This window comes from Motacilla alba, chromosome 6 (genome assembly GCF_015832195.1).
Source record: "Motacilla alba alba isolate MOTALB_02 chromosome 6, Motacilla_alba_V1.0_pri, whole genome shotgun sequence".
NCBI classification, from domain to species: domain Eukaryota; kingdom Metazoa; phylum Chordata; class Aves; order Passeriformes; family Motacillidae; genus Motacilla; species Motacilla alba.
The window spans coordinates 32,497,011-32,508,166 of record NC_052021.1 but is presented as its reverse complement, the minus strand read 5'-3'; the positions used below and the strand labels follow the sequence as shown (position 1 = coordinate 32,508,166).

The 11,156-nt window shown below is 43.7% G+C and overlaps 1 protein-coding gene across 2 annotated transcripts; it reads left to right on the top strand.

Annotated features, from left to right (window-relative positions):
- The first annotated feature begins 479 nt into the window (after positions 1 to 479).
- OAT (ornithine aminotransferase) lies at positions 480 to 10,706 on the top strand. Of its 2 annotated transcripts, none has more exons than XM_038141243.1 (10): positions 480 to 633; positions 3,718 to 3,944; positions 4,433 to 4,657; positions 4,782 to 4,877; positions 5,412 to 5,539; positions 6,839 to 6,961; positions 7,635 to 7,763; positions 8,417 to 8,530; positions 9,280 to 9,424; positions 10,315 to 10,706. In XM_038141243.1, the coding sequence occupies exons 2-10, from the start codon at positions 3,746 to 3,748 to the stop codon at positions 10,473 to 10,475; spliced, it is 1,320 nt and encodes a 439-aa protein (XP_037997171.1). In that variant the 5' UTR covers positions 480 to 633; positions 3,718 to 3,745; the 3' UTR covers positions 10,476 to 10,706. The 2 variants fall into 2 exon arrangements, with proteins under 2 accessions (XP_037997171.1, XP_037997172.1); XM_038141244.1 differs by lacking the exon at positions 480 to 633 and adding an exon at positions 853 to 876.
- The last annotated feature ends 450 nt before the right edge of the window (positions 10,707 to 11,156 follow it).

Sequence of the window (11,156 nt, the reverse complement as noted above, 5' to 3'; positions counted from 1 at the left end):
CCCGCTCTGAGGGGTGCCGGTGTGAGGGAAGAGGGAACGGAGCCCTCGCTCTGAGGGCCTGGGTGCCGGTGTGACGGAGGGGGGAACGCAGCCCCCGCTCTGCGGGGTGCCGGTGTGAGGGAAGTGGGAACGGAGCCCCCGCTCTGAGGGGTGCCGGTGTCAGGGAAGGGGGAACGGAGCCCCCGCTCTGAGGGGTGCCGGTGTGAGGGCCGGGGGCACGGAGCCCTCGCTCTGAGGGCCTGGGTGCCGGTGTGACGGAGGGGGGAACGGAGCCCTCGCTCGGGGGGGTGCCGGTGTGAGGGCCGGGGGAACGGAGCCCTCGCTCTGAGGGGTGCCGGTGTGAGGGCCGGGGGCACCGCCCCTGAGGGCCGGGGGTGGGCGGGGCGCTGGCTCGCGCGCGCTCGCCAATGGGGAGCCCCCGCGCCAAGGGGAGGTGCCGCAGCGCGGGGGCGGTGGCTGCCAATCAGCCTCGACAGCCAATCATCGGGCGCTAATCCGGTGACGTCAGCCCGGAGGGGCGGGACGAGGAGCGGTGACAGTGGCCCGCGGCCGCATCCGCCTCTTATCCGCGGGGCCCGGCACCGGCAGCAGCTCCGGCACCTGCGGCAGCTCCGGCACCCCCAGCAGCACCAGGTACGGCCCGTCCGGCCCTCGGGGGCCATTTCTGCCTCTCTCCGGGCCACCATGCCCCGGTTCTGTGCCTCCGCAGCCGGCCCCGTCGGCAAGGCCCCGGGAGCGCTGTCACTGCGCGGGGAGCGGGGGAGGTGACAGTCCCGCCCCTCCTCTGTGTCTGTGCCAGCCCCGCTCCGCGATGCCACATCCCTGCCTCTGCACTGTCTTTGACCGTGGCCTTGGCGGGGAGATGGGCGAGATCTGGTATTTTAGCGCTGGGTTTATTGCTTTTCCTTGTTTTCTTTTTATTTATTTATTATTTTATTTGTTCTTCTGGAGAAAAGAAGGCCCAGAGGGGACTTTATCCTTTCTATAACTCCCTGAAAGGTGACTGTAGCCAGGTAGGGATCGGGCTCTTCTCCCAGGTGACAAGTGACAGGATGAGAGGAAATTGGCTCAAGCTGTGCCAGAGGAGGTTCAGGTTGGACATCAGGAGGAAATTCTTCCCTGGAAGGGTGATGTGACATTGGAAGGAACTGCTCAGAGAGCTTTGGAGTCCCCATCCCTGGAGGTGTCCGAGAAAAGGCTGGAGGTGGCACTCAGTGCTCTGGGCTGGGGACAAGGTGGGGATTGGGCACAGGCTGGACTCTGTGGTCTCAGAGGCCTTTTCCAGCCTCAGTGATTCTGCAGTTCTTGACTGCCAGCCTAGGTCCTGAGCTGTTCCTGCTGTGGGGCTGGTCTGCACAGGTAGCTTGGCATGTCTACATTGATGTCCCCCCTGCTTGTCCCCTTGAGTGTTCACCCCTTTGACTCAGCTGGTGGGGGCTGCAGCCCCTCTGCTCTATCAACATGAACCTGAGTGTTTTCACGTGTTTGACAACACCCCCCACTTACCTTGGGGTGTTTTTCAGTGTCAGGTTCATACACCCATTCAATTTACCTGTGCAGTCTGCAGGCTGCTGTCTGGATAATCTTGCTCAATAGCTGAGCAAAGCTGTTCAAGTGTTTTACAGCTGTGTTTTGAGTGGTTTTGTGTTCTGATGCAAGACTTCTTCCAGTTGGTGTAATTTCCTGGCTTCTGATTCCTGTACTGCCTGCTGTACTGTGCATGACCCTATTTCTCACTCCTGGTAATGAGTTTGATTTTATTTCATTTTGTTTGCTTGGGTTTTTCACCTTATTATGCCCCTCCTCTTTCCTGAAATTTCTGTTCAACTTGTTTTGCTGATCATCAACCCCAAATTTCCCCCCTCCTTTTAACTCCAGATTCATCTGTAATTCTCAGCTTTACTCAGCTCTTCTCCACGTAATCTTCCACACTTGGCTAAAGTGATGTGGCCTGAGCACAGTGTGCAGGGCAATTCCCTTCATGGAGGAAAAAGCTCTTTTAAAAAAATCTGATGGATATTTTCCAATATGCAAAAAGTAAAGCAAGAACCTCAAACTGGGGATTTGTGATCCTTCATGCAGAGAGGTACCTCTGATACAGGGCAGATAAGAGTTTAACTTCTTTGTACTTTTCATTTCAGGAATGTCTGGAAAATCTCCAAATTCTAGAAGCTTGTGATAGGATTAGCTGCTCTTCCATGTAGGTGTGCCAGGGGCCAGGATGTCACAGACCAATTACATTTTAGGGGTTGAGCAGGTTGAAATTTTGAGTCATCAGATTTTTTTCTTGCACAGAGAAGTATTTGTCTTTTTTTGTTTGCGAAATCCTTGAATAATCATCTTGAAAAGTATTCACACAAAGGGCTAATCTTTAACAGCTGGAAACATGCCCAGGGTTGTGCAGCATTCATCTCTTGCTGGAATGGAGAATACTGATTCTTCCTAAACACTTGGATTTTGGTAGATGGAGAAAAGTCTTTTGGCTTTGCTTAGAAGTGAGGAGCAGAAATGGAATTTCTGAAAGAAATGCCTCTCTGTTCAAGGCAGTACATTCAGGGCATGGATTTTTTCCAAAATAAATTAGGGATAAATCCATGACTTACTACTCCTGTCTTCTGCAAGCAGCCTGAAATAAGGGCACCCTTGTGTCAGCCATCCTTGCATGCTGCTGTTGGTATTTAGGGGAGGTTTTGTAATCTGCCTCTGCTGGGTGGTGCAGCAGTGTCCAGCCTGCTCAGCTCTTCACTCTGCTGTGGGATGTTACAGGGAGGCTGCATTTGATAAGCAGAGCACTTGTTGTGATCTGTGATCCTGCTCTGGGGATTAAACCTTTTGCCAGTTTGTAAGTGTGATGTTCTGTGAGACCAGAAACCTGAGCTTCGGGAACTCTTGGCTCTCTGCTGTTGCCTGCTGTGGGAAGAGCTTCCTCAAACAGCTTTTCGAGTGCCAGCTCACATCCTCTTCTCTGGGAAGTATCTTTGTATTGACTGAGGTGCAGGCACAGAGAAGGAATCAAAGTGCATTTTCCTCATGAGATCCTACCCTCAGGTTAACCCTAAATGGTGAAAGTACAAGGTAATGCATTCAGGGGAAATTGCTGGGAAAATGCTGAGTGCCCTAATGATCATTAATATCTGACATATTCTTACTTTCTGTCTATTTTTTGATCACAGAATCCCAGAATGGTTTGGGTTGGAAGGGACCTTAAAGCTCATCCAGTGCCACTCCCTGCCATGGACAGGGACACCTTCCACTGTCCCCATCCAACCTGGCTTTGGACACTTCCAGGGATAGCCAATACTATGGAAGTTTGTGACATTATTTGTCTGATGAAAATCTAGTAGAAAATGGGCATTTCAGTAGAACAAGAAATTTGATGAACTGAACTTTCTTACTGTAGTTTACATTAGAAAATCAGAATTTAAGGCGCAGTGAAAAAGGAACTTACAAGAAAAATGATGTAACTAGTTCACAGACTTGCTGAGTCACACAGTTTAGTTTTCTTTCTGTTTCTGTAAGTGTAGAGAATAGAAAAAATGACTTGTTTGATGTTAATCCCACGTTAATTTATACTTCATATAAGCTTTCTTGGCTGAACTGCAAAATAGTTGAGGAACCTGTAATCCTGGCAGTAAAACCACTTCAATCGAGTAACACATTTCTTCTAAAGAGTTCTTAGTGTTATTTATTAACTTTCTTTATTTTTTTCCCCTCCAGAGCTATATCAGAATTCCTGAAGTCCATCATGCTCTCCAAGCTAACCCGCTCCCAGCACCTTGCTGTTCTCTGCCGAGGGCTTCATTCCTCGCTGAGCTCTGCTACCTCAGTTGCTCCCAAAAAAACCACTCAGAGGCCTCTCTCCTCGGATTTAATCTTTGAACGTGAGGCCAAATATGGTGCTCACAACTATCACCCACTGCCTGTTGCTCTGGAAAGAGGAAAAGGTATTTGATTTAGGTTTTTCCTGGAGGCTGTAGGTGTTGTGTGTCTGTGGAGATGAATGAGAACACGGCAGAATGATTTTGACCTGATTGATTTCTGAATCTTTGTTGGGTTTTTTTTTTGGATGGGATTGAGATCATTGATGAAATAAAGTCAGCAAACTGTTGATTAGAGAGCTGGATCATTATGCATAAGGGCACCTGAAAAAATTGTGGTGTCTCTAAAATGATTTAAAGTGTTGGTAATTTCCAGAAAAACCCAGCAAGAAAATTTTTAAGCAACTTAATTTCTTCTGGTACCTTGTGTGGAGAGGTTTAATGTTAATGTGAGCATAAAAAGGTGCATTGAAACCTTATCCAGGTCCTTGTGGGTTGTTCATACATTACCACTTAATTTAAATTTACTCTGGTCTTTAATTATGTATGAGGAGCCTTTTTTGGTCTTGTGTCTTCTTTTATTTTGTGCGCTGACCACAGGTTTGTTTTCCCAGGTGTTTACGTGTGGGATGTTGAAGGCAGGAAGTATTTTGACTTTCTGAGTGCTTACAGTGCAGTCAACCAAGGCCACTGTCACCCAAAGATCGTGGATGCTCTGAAATCCCAGTCTGAAAAACTGACCCTGACATCCAGAGCATTCTACAACGATGTCCTTGGGGAATATGAGGAGCTGGTCACCAAAATGTTCAATTACAACAAAGTTCTTCCAATGAACACTGGTAAAGAAATATTTTGTTTCCATTTTAGTTCTTGTGTCTGATTCAATGCTTGTGTCACATTCTCTGCTGCACTGATGGCCTGTTTCATGTGCAGGAGTGATAATGGTGCTGCTTTATGTTTCAGGAGTGGAAGCTGGAGAAACTGCCTGTAAACTGGCTCGGAAATGGGCCTACACTGTGAAAGGAATTCCAAAATACAAAGCTAAAATCATTTTTGCAGGTATGTTAAGTGTGTGTTATGAGTTGAGGACTTGAGGATCTGGACACTGGGTTACTGGGAGGCAGCCTGAAGTCACAGGGAAAGAAAGATCCAGTCCTCCATGCTCTTTTAATCACTTAAAGTGCAGTACTTTTTGTTCCTGAATTGTTGTTCCTGCATAACTTTTTTGTGGATTAATTCCTCAGATTGGTGCCACACCTCTCACAGATTGCTCAACAGGATTAAGCTGCCCTCTTGGGCTTTTGTCCTGCATTTTCCAGGTCTTCCAAAAATTGGCATTATCAGAGTTATTTTCAATTTTCCAGACTACTAACAAAACTTAAGGAAATTATTAAGAGTATAATTTTCTTTTGGTTTGTGATACAGCAACAGAGTGTATTTATGCCATCAATGCAAAATGCTAACCATTAGGAGGGGGGTGCTAATATCTTGTAAGATAACCCTTAAAATGCATCACCAAGTGGAAAGTGTGATGTCCTTTAAAGTGTTCTGGCTCTTGGTCAGTTTTCTACCAATTTCCCCTTTTTTTTCCAGCTGGGAACTTCTGGGGCAGGACAATGTCTGCCATCTCCAGTTCTACTGACCCATCCAGCTATGATGGCTTTGGACCCTTCATGCCAGGATTTGAACTGATCCCCTACAATGATCTCCCAGCTCTTGAGGTATTTGACAATTTTTTGTTCTTTTATATGGAGTCATTTTACAAAGTCTCTTTGGTAAATAGCAAGGAAAATCAGAAGTTTATATTTTGAAACCTGTGCTTTGACATTAAGATATCTGTAAGTAGATGTATGTAAGGAATGTGTCTATTATAATTATGGATAGGAAATGTGGGAAAATTCTGCTTTGGTTTTGATTTTCAGTTGTGCTTTAGGATATAAAAGAAAACCTACATGATCTGTTTAATTTCCCAGCCACCTGGTCTAGTGGAAATGTCCCTGCCCATGACAAGAAGTGGAATGGGAAGAGCTTTAAGGTCCCTTCCCACCCAAACCATCCTGTGATTCTATGACTAGAATCCACTGCAGTTACAAATATTTATTTCCAGTTTCACAGCACCCTTAAAACCATGCCAGGCTGCTGTTTCACTTTCACAAGGTCCTGAAATGCCAGTGCTTCCCAGTATTTCCCTGTGTTTTCTGAGGTTAATCCTGTCAGGCAGCTGGGGAGGGGTGACCTTGATTAGGTACCATTTCTGTGAGTAAAAACCTCTGAACCTGTTGGGTCTGCTTCATGCAAGTGAGTGGGCTTTGGAGATTGAGGGATTATAGACAGAGCTGCTTTTCTCCTTGGACTTGGCTTAGGGGACACAAAGGTCTCTCAGTGGGCTACAGCTGCAGTGTGGAAAAGCTTGTTCAGGTCTGAACCTACATCAGGCTGCCCATGGTGAAAGGCCTGCAAGTATTTAATGCCTTCATTAGAGCTGATTTCATTCTGCCCATGGGGCAAAGCTGAGAAAAGCTGTACTAAATTCGTGGTGGGAATCATGAGAGCTCTTGTGCCTCGTGGACTTGGAAACCTTTTTGAACTTGATTCTGCAGAATGTACCTGTGGACTTTGCTTTAAGGTAAAATTGTCTGGAGGGGCTCAATTCTCTTTTTGTTTAAGGGAAGAGTTGAGCAATTGTTTGTATTGTATGAGGTAATACAAAACTGAGGGTATTTCTGAGGTGATTTATGAACTGATCTGATAAACTGCTTTGCAGTTTAAAGCTGGGTTTGCAGTTTGCAAGGTTTGTACTTCCCAAGCCAGCACAGCAGCTGATTTCACACTGCCAACGGTGACACAGCATTGGAACTGAGGTGGCACTCAGAGAGAGCTGCCTGACAGCAATGCTGTTCTCATCCTTTGAGGAAGAACACCAGGGCTAGAATCAGGTTCTGCTACATGTATTTGCTGTATTTGACCTGAGTAAAAGCTTTTTCTTTTTGTCTCTCCTCTCCCTGTGCCCAATGTTGCAGCGGGCCCTTCAAGACCCCAACGTGGCAGCTTTCATGGTGGAACCAATTCAAGGGGAAGCAGGTGTGATTGTTCCTGACAAAGGCTATCTCACAGGAGTGAGGGACCTCTGCACAAAACACAATGTGAGAATTCAGTGTAACATCACACATTAAACACTTTACACTGCACACTGTGTTTACTGGTGTAACTTACAAGGTCACCCTTCTATGCAAGGTGTACAACTTTTTATGCAATTTAACAATTCCCTTTTCTTTCAGTGGAATAATGCAGGGATACCTGTGTTTCCTGGTAATATCTGACTAAAAAGTACTTCTTAGCAGTGCACATTTTTCACTATTTCTTACTGTTGTCACTGATTTAAGTTTCTAATTAATATTCTTCTTTCTAATTAATATTCTTCAACTGGATTTATTTTATATTCATTTAACTTCTAATTTCTTTTCCACATTATAAGTTTCCAATTACCATGGCTGTCCAAGACCTTTGTTGCTGATGTGCATAACTGCTACCAAGAATCAGTAACAATAATGGGTCATGGAATGAAACACTGAGAAAAATGGTTATCAGGGATCTCTGATTTAAAAATCAGTGCTCGCTGTTCCAGTAGAATTCAGATTCCTAATTTGTAAGTGCTAGTCATAATTATTTTCATATCTTCAAAGGAAGACATTGACATATTATTAATAAATTTGTTGTCATTATTACTGTGATACCTCAAAAATTATATTAGAATTGGGTTAGGAATGACAATGAAAGTAATTCCCTGTTCTGTTTGGATGTTTATTCTCTTTAAAGGTTCTGTTTATTGCTGATGAAATACAGACTGGTTTAGCCAGAACAGGGAAAATGCTGGCTGTTGACCATGAAAATGTGAGACCTGATATAATTCTTCTTGGAAAGGCCCTTTCTGGTGGCCTATACCCTGTGAGTACTACAAAAATACCAATAATTGAAAGTAACATAAAATTACTTAAACATCTGTTGAACAATTTTTTTTTTCTTAGTCATCAACACTGAAAATCTGCCAGTTGGAAGAACAATAAATCTGATGTTTATTGTACTTGGAAATTGTTGTTTGCAAGACTAACTATGATTTATGACCAGACAATCCAACTTGAGAGAGACATAATAAAATAATGGCATACCAAGTACTACCTTTATAGCTGAACAACTGGCATTATTTCATTTGTCTGGCATGCCTGCATGGCTGATTTTATCCTCTTGGAGTGACTTAAATTCCTGCTGATTAGGCTGGAAATTACAATGCCTTGAACTATTTTGGCAACTGACAGAAGGATTTCTGAGTTGTTAAACCAAGTATTGAAGCTTAAACTCTTGAAATAATATTCAGTTTGGAGAAATTCCCCTCAGCTGGGATTGAAAATTGTGTTGTCACTATAGCTAAGTGTATTTAAGGGATTAATTATGGGATTGTCAGATCTGCTGTTCTGCTGGGAATGTAAATGTAATTTATCACCACAGGCTGAAAATTTCCTGAGCTCTGAGGGAAGGTTTGCTTTAGGTATATTAAAGTTTCCTGTTGTAAGTATGTGAATTTGCTGCCTTTCCCGTTTTAGGTCTCAGCAGTGCTGTGTGATGATGAAGTTATGCTGACCATTAAACCCGGTGAACACGGATCCACATATGGAGGAAATCCATTAGCTTGCCGTGTGGCAATGGCAGCACTGGAGGTTTGTGTGTGGGGCTGGAGGTGTGGAATCCAAATTAAAAAGGGTCTCATGATCTTTGCTTAAATAAATGGTGTTATTTTTCATGCTATCAGTAGAAATCTAGCTTTAAATAAGTAAGGAAAATTGGTAGTGGTAATCTGTGTATCATGGAACAAATTTTTAATTTTTTTATTGGAAATGTGGCCCACTTCCTGTGTCTTAAATGTCAAAATAAGATTCATCTAGAGGAAGTTTCAAGGCAATTATGTAAATTTGGCCAAATACCTTCATTAATTTCATGAAGACATTTTGAAATTGGCTTATTTTATTATATCAGCAGAAGCTGCTGCTCTGTGAGCTTGAGAACAGGTATGGACCTCAAACAGAAACTACAATGTCCTGTCCAGAAGGTGAAATTCAATTATTGTGTGGCCGCTTAATTGACTACATTGATGCAGGGCACACAGAATACCTCATCACTACCCAGTACTCAGACTTGGAGACATTCAGAGCCTTCAGAGGTTTCCTGTTTACTTGCAAATAACAGCAAACAAAGAGCAGTTAATTTAGAATAACATTTCAAAGACATTATTGTTTCTTGTAGACATGAATGAATAAAGGCTCAATACCAACCTGCTGGGACTTGCAGCCTGTGCAGGGACAACAGCTCTTGTGAATCAGCAGGTTCAGTGTCTTTATCCATCCTTCCCCATGGTAAATAAAACAAATGCAGTGCCCTTCAGCTGATTGTAGATCTGACTTCTCTTTAGGTAATTGAAGAAGAAAATCTGGCAAAAAATGCAGAAATAATGGGTAATCTGCTAAGAAGTGAGCTCATGAAGACTCCATCTAATATTGTAACTGCTGTAAGAGGAAAAGGGCTCTTGAATGCCATCGTCATTCGGGAAACCAAAGGTGAGGAAATAAAATCAACTGCACAAACACAGCAGGGAGAAATATTTGTCAGCTTAAATTGTAGCTGGGGGATGGCATGTAGACATGATGTTTGTGTTCAGAACATGGCTGTAGTACTGTAGTACCACTGAAAATGAATTTAAGTTACTGTGTGCCGTTAAAAATAGGGATTTTAATGAAGAAAAGCTGAACAATTACTTTCAATTATTTGAACTCTTTTATGACTTGATAATGTTCAACTTTGATGGTGAATCTACCTCCCAACAAATACCTTTATCTCTCCTCTTTGGGAAAAAACTATCTGGAGCTGGAACACCAGTTCCTGCCAGATTATGGGAGCATGGGCTGGGATAAGTTGTTTTCAGAAGAGTTAGAAGAGTACAATGAATACAGGAGGGTACAAAGAAGAAAAAAATTAATGATGGGGAACAAGTTTCTAGGGAGAAATTATATCAGAATAGTACTGATTTATATCAGAAACCTGGATTTCAAGGTACTTGATCAAGGGATAAAGTGCTGCAGGAAGGTGGTGTCATTTTCCACGATGATGCGCTGAAACCCAGATTACATAAACATAACTTGTCTGAAGTCCTGTCCATGTGTTCCCTTATCTTCTCCTCACATGGTTCCCCTTTTGAAATTTATTTTAAAGTCTAACTGAGTGCCAGACAAGCACTGAGCTGTGAAGGAGCAGAGCTCTGTGTGCCGAGGCAAAGGACAGCTCTGGAGCACAGTCACTCTGTGCAGATTCCAGAGAGTGACCACACCCCGCATCACCCCTCTGCCAGCTGGCAGGCAGCACCACGTGCTGCAGGTGTGACACTCCTCTGCTGCGCTGGGAACGTCCTCGATGTCCCGTTGATGTTCTCCCTCTCTCCCTCCCGCTGCAGACTACGATGCCTGGAAGGTGTGCCTGCGGCTCCGCGATAACGGGCTCCTGGCCAAGCCCACGCACGGCGACATCATCCGCCTGGCCCCGCCCCTCGTCATCCAAGAGGATGAGATCAGAGAGTCCATCGAAATCATCCACAAGACCATCCTGTCCTTCTGAAAACATGGCTCTTACAGCCTGGCTGCTGACTGGTCCAAGGGGGTGTGTTGAAATGTGTGTGATAAGGCCTGCTCTTGAAGCAAGCATCTCTCATTCCTTTTATCTAAGAGGACTTGACTATTAAAACATAGCTGTATCTTTAAATTATAATGGCTCTGTAGAAAATACAGAATGATTTTAAAGATTTTCCAGTCTTGAAATACTTGGAAGTAAAGTTCTGTATGTACTGAACAGCTAAGTTGGAATATTTGAGGGAAGATACCCATAGAAATCTGCTTAATTGTTATAAGTCTTGGCCAAAGTTTAAAGTGTGATATATATATATATTTTAGGTTGCCTTGCATTCTAATATCACTCTCCAAACCATGGCATTTGGCAATTTTTGCCTCTCAGCAAGATGTCTGTAGGATGGAAGCACTTATCATTGTGGGTGAATTTCTGTTTTTCATGTGCAGCTTGAAAAAAATTTCTAATGCTGAAGGTTTGACAAACTGGGTGTTATGCTGGTGGACTTGAGAAGCATCGAGCTGTGTTCTGTGTGTACAATATTTTGATTGTATGACAAGAGATGCTGTTTTCAAGCCTGGTCTCAGTGTTTGGCTTTGCAATCTTGTAAAATAAATCTGAACATTTAGATTTGTTTTTACTGTTACAAAACTTTCTATCATCTGGATGTTTGTA

Bases quoted from the DNA above. Each gene is read 5' to 3' on its own strand.
- OAT (XM_038141243.1), top strand. From the start codon at position 3,746: ATGCTCTCCAAGCTAACCCGCTCCCAGCACCTTGCTGTTCTCTGCCGA. The intron at 5,540-6,838 runs GTATTTGACAAT...CCAATGTTGCAG, and splicing joins ATGATCTCCCAGCTCTTGAG to CGGGCCCTTCAAGACCCCAA. The intron at 9,425-10,314 runs GTGAGGAAATAA...CTCCCGCTGCAG, and splicing joins CGTCATTCGGGAAACCAAAG to ACTACGATGCCTGGAAGGTG.